Genomic DNA, 18,213 nt, shown 5'->3' with positions numbered 1-18,213 from the left:
GCCACAGCCCTGTTCTGAAGGGACCACTTCTCTTGGATGATGTGAGCGTAATTCAGCCTGCAGACACATTCACTCCTTGACCCCTTACGGAGATTGCCAACAAGGGTTCCAATTAGTGCCGGCGGCAGACTGTGACAATTTTCAAGATTGACTTTCACACCATGCCAGGCCTTTAAAATAAAGAGCATTTATACAAAACACAATTTGCTTTGACAGTAATTTTCAGTAAGCTATTATTGAAGTTATTTATGTTTGAATCAGAGCATCTTTTCACCAGCTGTGTTTCTGCTGCTGTCTGATCCTGAAGCGTTGCAATAATCCCTTCCTTATGTGTTTTATACTTTATGTGACAGTGGTTGTTTCAAGCATCCATTACTTACACAGTTTTTAGGGCTCAGACATTCAAACAGGAATCTTGCAAAATTCCCAAGTTCTTGAGCAAATTGCTTCTGCTGTTGCAAGCCCTCACATATTTGATGGCAGACTTAAATTTTAATGGCTTTGTGAAGCAGCAGGCTATGCAAATTAAACTGTAGGGTTCAGAAGTTCACAAGTTAAAGTTGCTTGGATGTCAAGAGTATTTCACTGCATTGACAGCAAGGCTTAAGGACAGGTAATCTCATTATTACCAGTAGACAGAGCAGCCCCAGCTTTCCAAGTGTGATTGTGAGGCCTCTGCCTTCTGATACCAGGGATTCCAGTGCACCATCCTGATCTCCAAAAATAAGACCTGAACACCATGATCTTTGTTTTCTGTGCTTTGTCATCCCCAGAAAACAGTGTCCAAGCTGATGCTCGTCTCTTAAGTTGTTCTTCATGTGTCTGAACACAAGCTTGGCACCTTGGCCTCATGCCCCCATCTTCTCTAACTATATACCATGCAATGTTACCTTTCCTCTCTATACTAGGACCCCAGACCTCACCTCTGTGGTGATGTACCTTATTTCATGAGCCTCTTGCTATGCTTCTTGCCTGTTACATTCCTGTAACTGTCTTCTGAGATGGAGCTGGGGATGTAATGCTGTGTGTGGTATACTCTGCCTTGCCTGCATGGTGTGATGGAAGGAATGCCCATCTCTCGCTGTGTATGGGATCTTCAGAGAGAATTCCCAGAGATCAGCTGCACAGGCAGTGACTGAAATCACATTACCACTCCTCCAGCAGCTGTTGCTTCCAGGTATTGGGAACCTCTCTATAATCTTCTGTGTTCCCCTAAAAAAAATTTCTGGAAAACATCCTCTTCCTAGGCTTGGACAGGTCTGATGCTTCACCTGCTGCTAAAACAGTGATAATCTAAGGGTCGATGTAGTTAAGAGACCAAAAGGGATCTGCCCACAGTAGGACAGCTTCCAGCCTGGTATAATCTGTTGTACTTGTCAATTAGAGTCATGGAACCATTGCCTGTAGTTTGTGTGCTGAGGGTTGCCTTTGGAAATGGAAAGGGAAGAGCCCCACATGCCATGGCTCTTGCTGGAGGAATTGTCCAGTGCAAAGGGCTTTTAGCTTTTGTGTTCATATTTGCACAGTGCTGCTTCTCCTGTGACAAAAACAGCCCTGGGAAAAGGCATGCCCTTCTTAAAGCCTCTCTCCCTGGATTCCTCTGCACTGTTTCATGGGTGTCCATGAATACTGAGTTTGGGAGCTTATCAAGTTTCCTCACATCAACTCAGGCAGGCTGGTGGGACTGCAGGACCTCAAGGCTCACTGTGTGTGTGTGCTGTGTGATAACAGCTGAGAATGAGGACACTGCCTTAAACTGGGTCTACTCTGTCCCACCAAGGTCCTTCCAGAAGATGTCTCTAGCCCTGGAAATAAATCTTCCTGGATCTCTGGGTAAAACTCTTCCACAGGAACTGTTGCTCATGTTAAAGCCTGGGGAAGTGAAATTTGTAGCTTCCCTAGGTGAGGATAAATACTGTGAAACAGGTTTCATGTAAAAGTATATCTGCAGCTCAAATAAAAATGGTCCTTAGTTGGAACTAGAGTATTTTAAGGTCCCTTCCAACCCAAACCTTTCTCTGATTCTGTGATTCATTCTATGAAATAATCAAAAATGTACTACAGTAGAGTGACTTTGCAAACTCTTGGCTCATTAATAGTGTGCTAATATTCATAATATTGAAAGACATCTAACCACTGAATGATTTTTGACTAGCCGGGATGCTAGAACTTGAAGATAATTTCCATTTTCCTTAGCTTTGAATAGGGCATTTGAGGTAACCTGTTATGTTTTTTAGTTAGCTTTTGACCCATTGATTTCCATTTCCTTACTTCAAAAATGTGGTGTGAAACATACTGCAGATCATTGCATCAAACACCACAATTGTGGAATTCAGACCTTTCTCATCAATAGTGAGACCCAAATTGAAACATGATTTTAAAATAGCAGAGAAAAAGCATTTCAAAACAAGAGTTTCAGAATTTAATGTTCATTGTGAATGAAACAGCTAAGTTATGGCTAGATTATTCTGAATTGCATTCCCTGAAAATAATGTTATTTATTATGGCTTTAATTAATTCTTAATTTGTTCATCTTCAGTGGGAAAGAAACCAAGTACTCCTCTAGTATGTAAAATTGCCAAAAGCTCTAAAATTAGCATAAACAATAATTCCTCATTCTTCCTTCTTAAGAGCAATATAATACTTTTTCTACTTAGATGCTATATTTGCTGTAGGATGCATATAAATAACAAGCCCACTATTTTTTTGGCTCAGCTACTGGGATTCCCCCACATCCCTCATCTGCCCTTGCCCTTCCTGTCTTCCAGCTAGCAAGAAGCAGAAGAGAGGCAGTGATTTCCAGCCTCAAGTTCACAGAAGCTGGCATTGTAGCTGAATGTTAACGCCTCATGTAGCTCGAGATGCCTGGTACTTAGTAATGCAACTTTAACCTTTATAATATACATAATCTGATTCTCAAACAATCTATATTCTCCCCGTTACAGCCTAAGTAGCTGTGAGGAGTAGTGAGAATGGACAAGTGTAATCACCACACAGGACACGGAGAAGGACGGAGAGATGAATCACAGATTCCCATCAGAGTTTTCAGATTTTAGCCTTGTTATCACTATTTGATTCTAGTGCCAGGAAATGAAAGAGACATGATAATATTTTGTTGTGATGTTGGTGTTAGCCAGTCAGATGGCAGAGCATTCAAAAATCAGCAGCTTGTTTTCTAAGCTGGTATTGCAGATGTTTGGTCTTGAGTGACTCTAAAAGAGCACAGAAATAATTAGGTAGTTGTTAATGAGTATGAAAGGTAATAAATTAACTGTAATATATGTTTTTCTCTCTTCTTTTAGTCATATTTTAGATGAGGAAAGACATTTCAGAGTGAAACTAAGACTGCAGTTGGATTTTTTTAGCCTTTGCCCCTATGTTTCAGGTGTTGTTTAAAAGAAGTAGCACACATTTAAGTGTGGTGATGTACTTTGTTTCTGTAAACTTCACTGTCTGTATGTTCTACTGTCACATGTGCACATGCTTTTGCATGCATGTCCACATACATTTAAGCTACAAAATGCGCAGATCACGCTGTCAGTGATTCCATTGTTTTACCATTCTTGTGACATATACAATACATGGTAAAATTGAGCCTCCACTGCTGAGCAAGATTTATCATACAGATTTATAGGATATGCTAACCAATACTGGAAGTAAAAAAGATGAGCTGTCCTGTGGAGTTTTGTCATCATTAGTTGAGAAAGTTTTATAGCAAGTGGTGGAGTCGTGACTGAGTACTGCAGATCAAAATTCTGCTGATTAAATAATTCTTTCTTTTGTAACTGTGCTGTGTTTTGTATGTAGTACGAGTTTTATAGGAAATGTTTAATGATGGGGGAGATCTGTACGTTTGACACCAACTTTTTGAATGTGTAGCATTCTTGTATTCAGGTACTCCAAAGAGCCTTGTTATAGCTTCAAATGTTGAATGTATGGTGCAGAGTCTAGCATCCTTCCAATGCAAGTGTTTATCCTGTAAGAAAGTCTTGTCCACGAAATTGACCTTTTGATTAAAAAAAAAACAAACACTTGCTAATCTAGGATGAATCATGCCTAGCCTGACACCTGGACAGGTTTAATCCAAGAATAATGAAGAGCTGAAAAACATTTTCAGAAGAAGCTGATTTTCATTTTTAAAGACAACTCTCTAACATGGCTGCACTGCAGGAGGCAGTGATGGTGGTAATCATACATGGCATGAGAAACCTAAAGTAGTGGGTTGAAAGTAATTGAAAAGGTCAGTTGAGCATGATGCAGTTATCTCAGGGCTGCAGTTTATCCCCAGCTAACAACTGTGAGCCTTTCTGTCTACTTTGTGCCTAGGTTAATACAGCAGTCACGACTGGATAGGTGTGGATAGCATGGAGCTGCTGTGAGATACTTGCAATAAATTACATTTCTTAACATGCATTTGTAGATTCCCAAAAATGTGGTAATGATGCATATATCTAATAAGAGAAGTAAAACTTGAAGCACTAACTCATTTTTCTTTAGTTAAGTGGTATTGTATCAGACTGCCCCTTACATGACTGATGGCTTTGACAAAAGTAGAATTTGTTATCCCTATTGGTGTTCAGTGTTGTGTTGACTTTGTCGAGTACAGGCTGCTTTCCAGACCAGTTTTCTGACTAGGCCTTCAGTATCTACTCCATTTTTTTGTCTTTTTAAGTTGCATATCAGAAGTATGAATATATGAGGTGACACTGTATAACACCAATACAGTATGATTTTTTACGGTAGTTTTGCTGAACAGGTAAGGCATGCAAAATCAGTTGCATGTCAATCTAGCCAGGCAGTAAGTCACATAAGTAAAAGGTTTGTGTTTGAAAGTAGTAAAACCCAAAGAAATTAAATTCCATCTCAACGAAATGGCAACTGACCTTTCCTTTGCTAATACCACCCACTGCAACCATCTGATCAATAGGTAATACAAGACATACTGATGATTATTGGCTTTTCTTCCTTCTACCACTTTACCTTCACTTTTCCCTAGTTATCCACCACACTCACCTACCCACTAGGAGTCAAAATATATGTATCATTTGTCTAGACCACTTGATCACATCAATGTTCCTAATAGTTTCTTCTCTTTATCTTAGGAGAATTTTTAGAGCTGTTCACATGTTTTACGTTTACTAGTTTCATCCTAAAGAAGAGCTATTTACATTGAAAGAAAAGCCTTTCTTTGGCAATCTTACAAAAATTTAAGAATTCTAATGGGGATATTCACCACATATTAGTCTTTTTCCACCCATTTAAAAAGGTGAGCTAGAGAAGAAATGGGGGCTAAATTTTGTCCTTATTTTTGTTTTGAAAAAAAACACTGCTGCCTTCAAATAGATTTGGCTTGAAGTGTGCAAGAACTAGATGGTATAAGAAGTGACCTGTATTTGTAAAGCAGGTAAATGCAGCCAGTAGACTACAGATGCTGAACTTGTAGTATTGATCAAAGGTTGTTTAATTCTTGCTGGAGACAACCATTATTGCAGAATGCAGGTATCTCTGATGAAGCAAAAAGTTTATAGCATAAACTGCAAAGTTAGGCAAATTCAATTTGTTAGATAATAAGAAATAAGTTTTTTCCAATCGGTTGTTATTTTGGCATATTATTAATCTCTGTGCTGCTCTACTATATCATTGTAATAAACATTTTGCCATATTACTGCAGTTTTCTCCATTAAAAAGAAAAACTGGTTATCTGCAGTGAGTAAAAGCATGAATCTCTACTTGATTTTACTTTTTTTCTTTTTATAGAAGCTGCAAAGAATCGATCCTCCTTACTGTTGTTCAACCTTACCCTGTAAGTATTGTCAGTATTTTCTGAATTAGTTTCCTAGCAACATAGCAGCTTCTTTTTCTGCCTATATTCTGTTTGTGTCCCTACCTTATGTGTGCAATAAAAAGAAATAAGTGCAATAAGGGCTGTGTCTATTAAAGGTGATGTTTAAAATAGCAGTTCTGTGTCCTGTACTCAAAGGCTAAATTAGTAAGTTAAAAAATAACAGTGTCTTTAAACTCACACCAGGAAGAGTGATAGAACAGAATGCTAAGTTCTGCTTCAGTTTCTGATTTGTTGTAGCTCCTGGGTTTTTCTTGATTCTGCCTTGGTCCCACAGAGTTATGCTGCTGTAGCAAACCAGCTGTACCTTATGTAAGGTAAAGCTTACCTTACTGTATTAGTTTGAAAACAAACCAGGGGGAGATCACAAGTCAGTATTAAAATTTAATAGGAAAAATTAAAAATAAGTGAAATAATTCAAGAAAATGCACTGACCAAGTCAGATACAACCTGGCGCCCTGTTAGGGTGGTTGTAGCAGTCTAAATGAAGTAGCTCAGTGAAGCAGTGATCCTGTGAAGATCTGGTCTCCTCTTGAAGGTCCAGTGGTAGCTCTCATCCTCTGGGAATCCAGTAGACAGGGCTGACTTGGGCAGTTCCAAGGCCAGGTTATATCCAGGTGGGAATGCTTGGCTCCTCCCTCCTGGGTGGAGCATCTCACAATAGGATGAGATAATTCCATGAGTCATGCAGATGGTCCTTGATGGCTCATTGTCTGTTATCAGGGGTGAGTCACAGCAGGAGATAACAGCTAATGGCCCACAGCTGGTGGTAATAGAATACTAAATACACCTGTATTGTAACCTAGGATTCTTACATATGCTTACAGATTCTCTGTCTGCATCTCTAGCTTGTGGAGGTGAGGGGAGAGCAGGGACAGACAGGCAATCACATGAGGTTACCTTGAAGGGACTGGGAGAAGCTGCAGCCCACTTTAGGGGTGGTTGATTCAACGTGTCTTTGCAACTCACTCTGTGGTTTGTGGGAGTTGTTCATGACCTCTCAGCTCGAACCCATCTCCCATGAAAAAAGGAGAAGCCAAGCCAGGGCAGGAAGCTCATCTGTCCTTGCACAGCCATATGTACATTGTGGGCTCCTGGGGGGCCTCAGCCATGCCCCAGGAGTAATTCAGATTCAGCAGGTCCATTTGGCTCCTTGTTGTCTAGCCTGACACACAGCAGTTTTCATTAACAAGGGATAATTATATCCTTTTCACCCAAGAATAAGAGATGATGTGGATTTGACACAAAGATGTGGAAACAAGTTCATCTGATAAAGCTGCCAAAATGAACATCTTGCAAATGCAACTCGGCCTGTGCTGCATGCCTTTGTACTATCCTTTAGTCTTTCTGGCTAGTTTTGAGGTGGTCATGCAGTTTTACTTGTCCTGCACCTTTTCTAGAAGCCAGTCTGACTGCAGCTAATTTGTGGGGGAAAAGCACACATTCCACAGCAAAACCAGGCAAGGGCTACCACCTTGCAGCAAGACAACTGTAGGAAGGTGATCTGGGATCAGGTCAGCCACATGAAATGAAAATTCAGGCTTTGTCTGAGTAAATAAAAAAACCTAACTTCCTTTAAATCTTTCTGTTTTACAGACAGTGGTTTTTATCACAGTGAATATACATAATATGGGGGAAAAGAAATCCCCACCCACTTTTCTTTTTTAATGCAGGTTTCATGCATGGACAGACTTAATTCTTGTCTGTAAATGTCAGGTGAAGAAAAGGCACATGCTTCAGTGCAGCTATGTGTAGTCCTTGAAAGCGGACAGCACAGTCTGTGAGGTGCTGTGACCTGTTACCATTATGCTGCTGGTCTGAGAGCAAGCCTGTGTGTACTGAATGCAAGGGAAGCTGAAATCCTAATAAAACTGTGCACTCCATGTTCAATGGAAGCCTTACAGCACAGGTACAGTCCTTCTCCAGCCTTTGACCTGGAAAAGAAGGAAAATCATGACCTGGTCTCTTTACCAAGGGCAAGTCCTGCCCGAAAACATAGTGGTTTTCTATGATGGAGTGGCTGCATCAGTGGACAAGGAAGGGCTACAGATGTCTTTTATCAGGGCTTCTGTAAAGCCTGTAACACAGTCCTTCACAACATCCTTCTCTCTAAATTGGAGAGAGATGGACCTGTTGGGTGCACTGTTAGGTGTATGAAGAATTTGTTGGATGCTCACATCCAGAGGGTTGTGGTCAACATCTGAGAGTCCTGCTGGACATCAGTGACAAGTTCTGTCCCTCAGGGGTCTCTAATGGGACCAGTGCTACTCAACATCTTCATCAGTGACATAGACAAAGGGATAAAGCACATCCTCAGCATATTTGTAAGTGACACCAGGCCCAGTGGGATGGTTGACACACCTGAGGGACTTGGAGAGGCTCAAGAAATGGGCTCATGTCAAGGCAATCCCTGACATCAATACAGGCTGGGAGATGACCAGATTCAGAGCAGCTCTGCACAGAAGGCCTTGGGGGTACTGATGGGTGACAGGCTGACATGAGGTGAGGACATGAGCCAGTAATGTGCACTTGCAACCCAGAAAGCCAAACGTGTCCTGCACTGCATCAAAAGCAGTGTGACCAGCAGTATGAGGGGGGTGATTCTGCCCTTCTACTCCACTCTCATGAGACCCCACCTGGAGTACTGCATTCAGCTTTGGGATCCCAGCACAGGAAAGACATGGACCTGTTAGAGCAAGTCCAGAGGAGGCCACCAAGGTGATTAGAGGGATGGAGCACCTCTCCTATGGGGAAAGGCTGAGAGAATTTGGTTTGTTCAGCCTGGAGAAAAGAAGGCTTCAGGGTGACGTAATTGCAGCCTTCCAGGACCTGAAGGGAGCCTACAAAAAACTTGGAGAGAGATGATTTACAAGCCATGTAGTGACAGAACAAGGGGCAATGGCTTTGAAATGAGAGTAGATTTAGACTAGGTATATGGAAGAAATTCTTTACTGTGAAGGTGGTAAGATGCTGGAACAGGTTGCCCAGAGAAGCTGCAGATGCCCCATCCCTGGAAGTGGTCAAGGCCAGGCTGGACAGAAGGTCTGAGCAAGCTGGTCTAGTGGTAAGATGTCCTTGTCCATGCCAGAGGGGTTGGAACCAGATGATCTTTGAGGTCCCTTCAGTTCTATGATTCTATAAACCTGTCATTCACAGCTATTTGTTCAAGCTCTGTGTGAGGCCTGACAAGGCAGAATCTGCACCTCTCATTATGTAGCACCAAAATCTAATCAATAACTGAACTACTTCTAGATGTCACTGAACTAAGGATGGCACTGAAACACTTTTCTGTCAGCCGTTTAGACTGATGTGCCCACTTTATATATGAATTTGTATTGCCCCACTCAGGTATGTCTATCAGTCCCCCAGCTCTACCTCAGCAGACGAAGAACTTGTGTTATTGGGGGTGATGGTTGTTTAAGCTCCTGTAGGCATCCAGATTGTCTTCCCAAGAATGTGCACAGAGCAGTTAGAAGATGTGACTGATGTATACATGTAGGTGCAAGCTTTAATTGACCCATTTTTACCCCAAAGTTGGGATGCTTAGTGGAATGAGCTGGCTGGGAGGTCCTTGGCTGCAGCACTGTTGCATCTGGCAGGTGTCTGTGCAGTATTACTGTACCTCTCTACCTGTCCAGACCAGGGTCTTACTGATTCATGGCATCCTTCCCTTACCAATTCCAACTGCAGGTTTTTCTGCGGTGGAAACAAGGGTGTCTGTAGGGATGTGGAGCAGTTGGGGTGATGCCAGTGTGTGCAGCCAAATTTTGGCCCTGAAGCTGTGCAAGGTCCCACAGTTTATACTGCAAAGTCACCTGGGTACTCCTGAGTCACCTCGAACATCTGGTCCATGCTGGCCCTCAGACTGCCACAACATTGCTGTCAGCAGTGCCTGAGCCTGTTGGCTTCTCTTTCAGCCTTGCAACACCAGGTGTTGCTGCATTCCAGCTGTGTACTGTCCTGGTCTGCTGTGCAGGGGATCCTCTGACAAATACGGTTTGTCTTACAGTTTGGAAACAGTTTGTGTCTTCAAAAATTATCATGCACATGTCTTTTCCCCATTTCTTTAATTTTGCCTCCTCCATGTTTCCTTTTACTATTTTGCCAATAAAACTGAAATGATGAAGTAGAAACCAGATAAAGGGAAATAAGAGCTTTTAAATAAAGACTGAATTTCTTTCCCATTCTTGGCAGAAATACATCTTTACAAACATTTCATTGATCTCTCCTCATGATGGTGATTTTCCTTCCACCATTGCATAAAAGTATCTGCCAAGATGCATTACAGGAGTGCTATTTCTTAATTGGTTTTATTTGTGCTATTTAGAGTGTGTCTTGATTTTGCATTTAAGTAACCATCCTTTATGATTGCAGGTGAAAGTAGATGTAATCTAGATTTGTAGCACTCTGTAGTTCACTTAGTACTTTTTGAAAGCTTTTGCAGATCATTTCTGCTTAAATTTTTTTAATTCACTTTTGTTTAATGCTTAAGCACATTAAAGTTTCATTTTAATTATGACCAAACCTAAGCATTGGGCTTTTCCTTTCCATCAGTCTACAAATCTCAGCTAGGTTCTTATCACCAGTGCTCATAAGGAGGTCACTGAGCAGCTCCAGCAGTTGAAGCAGATCAGCGCTTTGATTTCTGGAAGTATGGTATTTGATTATAATTTCTGACTGTTTTATTCTGAAAATGAACTATCATTCTGATTGTTGCCTTATTAAGTTTTAAGCATTACTCAAATCAAATAACTTGCCTGTTTGATATCTGCTCAGATTTTATGTGCAGAGATCATTTGATAGGTTGCTTTCATGATTAATCTCTTAAGCTCCTTGGATGCAGTCCAGGCCCAGCTGAGATCTATGGCAATTTTGCTGTGCATTAATTTTTGCAATGGGCAAGAGATAGGATCTTCTTCTGTTTTGAAAGAGGTATTTCTTGTTATAACATGGTTATACTTCCGAGACAGTATAACAGTTGCAGAAGAACTACAATAAATAACATTTATGGATCATAATGATTGTGGCAACAATCTTATTGCGAGTCTGTGGGACTAACGATCAGATTGTGACTACCATCTAAAAATGTCAAAATATAAATAATGCAAATAATAAAATACAATTTTCTATTATACATTGCCTACTTTTTAAGAGAGAACCCAGCTCTGGCCACCATTCCAGCTATTCAGTTTTTTTCAAGAGTTTGACAAAGAAATACTGATGATGATGATCTGTCAGTGCCATGTGGTTATCATAAATTACTGTGTGGTAAAACTTCTCCACATTATTTCTTCCATGCCCCTGCTTGCTCTTCTACAATGCTCTTGTGAGCCAGTGTAGTTGTTTCAGCCTTGTTCACAGCTATGAATTACCGTATTTAGTTTGCCTTAGGGCATTTTGTCCTGTTCCACTTAATAAATTTAATTCTTCCTCTTACTCACCTTTTATTTGCTTGTTAAATTTTGGCACTTGTAATTGCTGTTAGGGGTGAACCAAAAAGTCAATACATTTTTTCACTCATGCAATTTTTTTCCTTATTTTCTAGCAAACTTAATATTTCATGTTAAACTAATGACTATTTTTAAGTAACAAGCTTAAAATTTATTGCACATATGCACTCTGTGGCTATTTAAAAACTACAGTATTTCTGAAGTTTTAAATGTAGTTTGATGCTTACTGTCACAGGGAAAGTTTTTTTTTCACCTTGTGACTGTCCTGTACTGTTGTAATTTTATTTAATTATGCTAGCTCGGTAGTACACTGTACTCTTCTAGCTACTAAATCCTTCTTTTTCTTGAGCACGAGTAAATGTTTTGTTGTAGCTGCACTTCTACTGGCAAGAGCTCTCAAAGAGGCTTTTTCAGCAAATAAAAACCACTTCCCTTGCAATCTCCCCCAAATTCTAGTCTACCTGCAAGAATGCATGAAGCACTAGACATTTTTATTTTCATCAAAAAAGTTTTCCTCAAAATGTAGGATATTGTTTCTAAGATCTATCAAAAAATGACCCACTCTAATGCTGCTGACGAATATAGGATCTAATTTTGAGAAGTCTAGAAAATGAGAAAGTAACATTTTCCAGAAAGCCATCTCTGCAATCTTTCGTGTTTTGACCCTGCTGAGGGGATGCCAGTTGATTGCAGTTGCTATAAGCAGGGTTCAAAGTAGGGTCTGGGTCTTCACTGTTATTTCCTCCAAGTAAATCTCTGTGCAATGCTTCATTTTTCTTGTTAGCAGTTTCTCTAGGTAGTGTTGAAATGATCAGCTGATTTTTTTTCCTTTGAATTCTATGTAAACAAGTAAAAATTATTTAAAACACTCATAAATTTGAGCTTTTAATAGGAAACAGGGCTTAGGTCACAGAGAGTAAAGTCTGAGGGGTTTTGAATTATTTTGACTCCTTGTTAAAATGTGTGCCCTCATTTTGCAGAAGTCACTCTAATTAAGCTGTTTTTATCTGTGACAATGCAAATACTTTCCTTGCAGTGATAGATGTTCTGCATTAGTGTAAATACCTCCTGCTTAAGGTCATTAACTGAGGCTAATGGTGTCCATTTGGCTAAAACACAGAGCATCAGAAACAAATGAACCTGGCACTATGAGAATCATTAAGTGATAGCATTCTTCTACAAACCTAAAGACATTAAAATGGAATAGAGCTGCATATCATCTTACTGAGGCTTTGTTAGACAAGCGAGTTCTGACAATCAAACCCAACTGTTTTCTTAGGTATTTGCACATCCTTTGGAAACACTTCTTTTCTCAAAGAGAAAATGTCAAGTGTCAAGTTGATGCACAGGTAGAAACAATGACACTGCACAATCAAATGCAAAAGCTGTGCTATTACTCAAACCTTTAACCAGTAGAGAATGTTCTCCCAAATACATGGCATAGCTGTTTCATTTCTTACACCCCTGGTTTATAGTTTGGGGCTTTTTGGAGAGCAATTGCTCCAGGCTCACCCAGAGTGCTTGGCAAAGGGCCAGAGTCCTTCCCATGTCACCACAGAGAAAGTGGAAATGGAAGGAATCCCCATGTTTTATGGTAGACCGTGGTGTGCTCCCCTGACTGTGCAATATGAACATTAAACCCCACATCCCAGAGGGGCTCTTGGGGACTCACATATGTTCAAATCTTTAGTTGTCCTGAACTCTCCTATTGCATTTTTGCAATAACATAATTAAAGTGTTTATGCCTCCCGCAAGTGACTTTTGAGGTTGTAGAGAGGAGAAGAAAGAGGTTGTAGAGAGCGACAGGGACACATAGTGGTTTGCCAGATTTGCTGTGTGGGAATAACCTTGCCAGAATCCAGAAAAAATTGGCAGTCTGCCTGCTAAGAGAGGCCAGCCTGGTGACTCATCTGTAATAAGAGCAAACAACAGTACAGAGCTTCTTTCAGCAAGAATAGTAAGTGAAAGCTACTCTTTTCCCCGTGTTCTTGCAAGGAAAAGCCAGTAGCCTAATCTTGCGGCTGTGCTGTCCTGTGGCAGTGGAATCAACAGTTTGCAGTCCATTACTTGGGTGCCAAATAAGACTATCCCCCTTGCACACTGCAGAAGGCAACTACATGGAGAGGAGGAAAATCAGAGAAGGCATCTCTAGAATTGCCATATTAATCATGGTACTGTTTTATGTTGTGACTTTCTAGGAATTCAGCTCTAGAGTACAATACATAAGCTGCTTCAGCATTTCCATGTTGTCCGCTCTTGCTGAAGAAGTCAACGAGGTCCCTCGCCCTGTGAAACTATTATTTTTTTACTTCTTTTTTTTTTGGGTTTTTTTTTGTTTTTTTGTTTTTGTTTTTGTTTTTGTTTTTGTGGTTGTTTCAAAACTTTTGTGGACCTTCCACCTTTTTCAGCACTGACTCTGGAAACTGGGCTTGGTTTGTTCATGGGGTTGAATTTTCTGTTATTTACAGTTGTTGATTATTGTGTGGTCATATCTGCTAGAGAGGCAAGAATGAACGAACTGTGAAAGTGAAGAAGCATTTACTTTTATTTCTTGATTCTGTTTTGTGCTTCAGGTATTATTGGATGTCTCTGATATTTCCTGGGAGAATGTGGCATTGTGCGTTCCTTGTTCACTGGTTGATACTGAGCCTGTGTTCATAGTTACCATGTTTTCAATGTGATAATAGATCAGAGACATGCGGAAATGAGCTAGAGACTTCTTCCTACTAGTTACTAGAAACAAGGCTTCTGTGCTAGTTACTATAAATAAGACTTCTGCATCACAAGAAAATAACTTTTTAAGCAATTACAGCAGAGATCAGAGACAGAGGAGCTCATAGTCTTGGACTACTCCATCACTCCTGCAGATTGTAAGTCAAAATTTGAATGATGGCAACAAGACTTCCCGTGTTTACAAGGACAGCTGTCATACCACATTGATTATCACCACTCGTGCCTTCGCTTATTTCTCACAGGCAAACCAACATGACTTAAGTCTATTCAAAACCAGTAAGGCCACTTCTCAGAACATAGAGTAAGATTCTGAAAATCATAATTCATATTTTCCTGAAACAAATGGACCAAAACCTAGCCCCAAAGAGCCCAGTGATTTTCAGCCAAAGAGAGAAAGTTTTCCTTTGCCCGTTATCATGGTTATGAAGTGAGGCAATGCCAGAAGCACTGTGTTTGTAACTGATCTGAGAATAAACCAACCTCACTTCTGCTGAAAATGGAAATCCCATTGGCTGTGAATATTTAATTTGTTGCTAAAAGGGGGTTGTTAGTTGAATTTCTCAAGTGAGGAGATTATTTTTTTCAGGGACTGAAAACTTGATCACAGGTAAACCCATTGCATAATGTAGTAGGTAAAAGTCAAGTAGGTCCCAGAAGAAAATTTGGACTGCTTCTAGACTTCTAATCCGTGAAGTCCTACAATATATCTGACCTGTTGAAGGCACACCTTGCACAGGGTGTGTTTAGGGGATATCTTCAGGGGAAGCCTGCAGGCCTGCAGGTGCCTTTTGGTGGTTTTCACCCATGTTTTGAAGCGGACTAATACAGTGAGATGCCACTGCATTTGGAGACCTCCCAGGCAATTTTTGGCAAAAGTTGTGTGTATGTCTATCCAGTAGATCAAAGATTATGCAAAGGTTTTCCATTCAGTGTGTGAAGAAGGAAGGGTCATTGGCAGGTCACTGGTCAGTGTCCATTCATGCAGACAAGTCTGGGTGACAGCAGTCATTGTGGGAGCACTACAGGAATTTGTCAGTACACCAAGAGCCCTTCTCATCACTCCAGTCTAACAGTGGGATAACTTTGATTATGCTCAGTATGCATTGGTGTTTCCTCACACGTATGCACACATATATTATGTCAGTAGGCATTATGGTTTGACTGTATTTCCATTCTTCTTTATGCAAAACATGGCTGTATACATGGAGTTTCCAGCGTATAAGAAACGGGGAATAACTGAAAAAGAAAAGAGAGGCTTTAATTTGAAGTTATGTGATATATCTTGTCATCATCTTTTCTTCCAGTCTCCTAAATCAGCTTTTATTAGTGCTGCAAAAAAGGCAAGATTGAAGTCCAATCCTGTCAAAGTGCGCTTCTCAGAAGAAGTAATTATCAATGGCCAGGTGTCGGTGAGTATTCAGCAATTTAACTTCACAAGGGACTGAGCATTTCATCCAAAGGTATGGCTCAAGGCTGGAAAGCGAGGGAATTATATGGTATAAATAATGGTGGCAGGCTTGCAAAGAGAAGAGTTTTTCTGTTTCTGAAGTTTTCCAAAGATCTTTCTTTAAAGTTCGTTAGGCCCATAATTTTATGAAAAATTTATCCCCTAAAATAAAATTAAGATGCTGGTGAATCCATTTTGTGGTGATAGCACATGTGTTTGTCTTTGTAGTCTTGATAATGCTTGCTTGTTCGTTGGTTTTTTCCAGATCAACTTTGTTTTCATAAAACCCGTAAGCTCAAGAGAAGTACCATGTCAGTAAAATTGATTAAGATTACCTTACAGATCCCTTTAAAATTTGTTTTATCTGCTTGAACTTCTTGTTTCCCGACCTCAAGCATAGTCAGCCTCCCTTTCAGAGGCATTGGACTCCTCCTTGGACATGAACTCCCAGACAATTTTCATAATTTGCCAGAACATCCTTCCACACTGACATCTTTAGCCAACTCTCTTCCAAACCTGAATTGATATTCCTTTTTTTCTAAAGGAATTTCTGCTTTTTAAAATAAAAATAAGCAAACAAACAAAAATACCCAAGATCTTTTTTGTTTCATTTCCTTTTTCCTCTTTATTTTGCTATCCTTGTTATGAATCATCAAATTAAGTAGCGATGTTATATGTTGCTCTTGTTAAATGAAAGATATTATCATTTAATATCCACCTATAAAGAAAATGTAAAACACCTTAATTGTAATCCCTACTAACAAACTGTAGTTTGTATTTTTAGATTGAAGACACTAAATAGCTCACTATATTCAGAGAAACAGTAATCCATTTTTCTGTTTTATTGAAAATGTTTCAACTTCAGATTTAATGTTTATTGTCAGAGAGATTGTATTTAGGGAAAGGCAGTACTCCAAGCCAGACATAAAATGGATTTGAACAGTTATATCTTTCCAGGACAGAGACCTATAGGGGGCAGCTGTAATGAGCACAGCTAGACCCTTGCAGGGCATTAATATTTCTGCTTTCAGTTTGGGCCAGCACCTTCCTTTTTAGTTGTTGCCTTTCCATCAGGATGATGTACTTTTTTATGGAACAACATTTGTATTTCTCTTATTGCATGTTGTAATCTGATTCACTAATTTCCTTGACAGGAAACAGTTAAGGACAACTCGCTTCTTTTCATGCCAAATGTTCTAAAGGTGTATCTTGAAAATGGACAAACCAAATCTTTCCGTTTTGACTGCAGCACTTCAATAAAGGTAGGCTAGCTATACCTTCGTAATTATCATTTGCTTGGAATGCTTTGAGAACAAAATTGCTGGTGTATTCAGTTGGGGCTGGACTCTTAGTTCCGAAATGAGGATTTGGTCCATTTTTCTGCCACTAAAAACATATTTTATTGTCAGAGAAGAAGAAGTGATCATGTTAATGTGCTTGGAGCACAGTCAAAATTGTGTGGTTGTATCGTTTTGATATGCTGCCAAACACTAGCATGATTTGTCAGCAAAAGTCAGGAGCTAAGAAGATTAAGATGTTGGTTGCTGATTGAATATCATTGAGCTTATAATTAAGTGAATTTAGGATGGGATATTGTAGGGTGAGGTCGGTGATGAATTACTCACCTGAGTGCAGTGCTCTTTGCACTTTCCATAACACATTTCACATGCAGAAATAAAAAGGTAAAGCTGTGGCACAAAACTGAGTATGCCAGGGAATGTCTGTGACACTGTTCCATGTGGGTTCCTAAATCAGAGGCATCATCAGTGTCTGCGAGAGCCTTGGAGCAGCGCAGGAAGCAGCAGGGCTAGTGCTGTTGGGCACACTGCTAATCTCCCAAGCATTACTGCTTGAGTAAGCTAGTTTTAACATGGATTGGTTGCCAAATCTAGCTCACTGCAGGTTGCCTGCGCACTTGGGACAGTGGGACATGAGAGGTGCATGGGTGGGAATGACTGATGAAGACTGGGGATGCAGTTCTCAGCCGCATTGCCAGCCTTTGCTGGTTTTAAGGGATTGTAAAATTGTGCCTATTTGAAGAAAGGCTGCCTTTGTGCTCACTGTGATACAGCAGCATGCTCAATCTGTTAGAACAGCACAGAGAGTTATTTACCAAGGCAGAGAAGAAATTTACTCCAGTCTGATGGTTAAACAGACACTAAAGTCACACTTAAAAATGTGCTGCCACATCTCTTAATAAATGTAGTTTATATGTCTTAGCCATAAGTTGAATACAGGTCCATTCCATCCATGGGATACATCCATGAGATACTAAATTCCTTGAGTCCATTTGAAAATTTGGTTAGGTGAAGAAATAGGAGACATGATCCATGTAGCTAGTGAGGTCTCCAAACTTCAAAGCCCATTTTCTAGTATTTTTTATTACGAGCATATAAACAACCAACCTATTCCAGAATGTTGTGCCCCTGAAGACCGTCTTTGGCCATCACATTTCATTAGTTTTCAGTAGTTCTGTCATGGATGTGTCATGTATTATAAGACCAAATGTCAAATCTGAAGTCATTGGCTCAGATATCCATGTGGACTCAGTTACCTAGCTCTATTGACATTGTAAACCTGCTTTGGCCTTAGTAATTTTGACTATTTTTAGGAATAATTTACTTTGGATCTAATTCAGGCAATTACATATTCTGAGGCCTGCACCACTATAAATGACATATTCTTGCATGTGTATGTATTTGTCAGTGTGTATGGGTGGGTGTAGATTGTTGCTTCTTTGC

The 18,213-nt window shown here is 40.1% G+C and overlaps 1 protein-coding gene across 2 annotated transcripts in view; it reads left to right on the top strand.

The window, feature by feature from the left end:
• FRMPD4 (FERM and PDZ domain containing 4) overlaps positions 1–18,213 on the top strand; it is a 298,010-nt gene that overhangs the window by 260,433 nt on the left and 19,364 nt on the right. For both annotated transcript variants that reach the window (XM_085052131.1, XM_085052137.1), the window contains 3 exons: positions 5,758–5,803; positions 15,330–15,434; positions 16,627–16,734. In XM_085052131.1, the coding sequence (XP_084908257.1) occupies positions 5,758–5,803; positions 15,330–15,434; positions 16,627–16,734 (259 nt within the window). The remainder of the gene's footprint in view (positions 1–5,757; positions 5,804–15,329; positions 15,435–16,626; positions 16,735–18,213) is intronic.

Source organism: Lichenostomus cassidix, chromosome 1 (assembly GCF_008360975.1).
Source record: "Lichenostomus cassidix isolate B80296 chromosome 1, HeHo_3.0, whole genome shotgun sequence".
Taxonomy (NCBI): Eukaryota; Metazoa; Chordata; class Aves; order Passeriformes; family Meliphagidae; genus Lichenostomus; species Lichenostomus cassidix.
The sequence above is the reverse complement of the archived record's forward strand: the minus strand, read 5'-3'. Positions and strand labels throughout refer to the sequence as shown.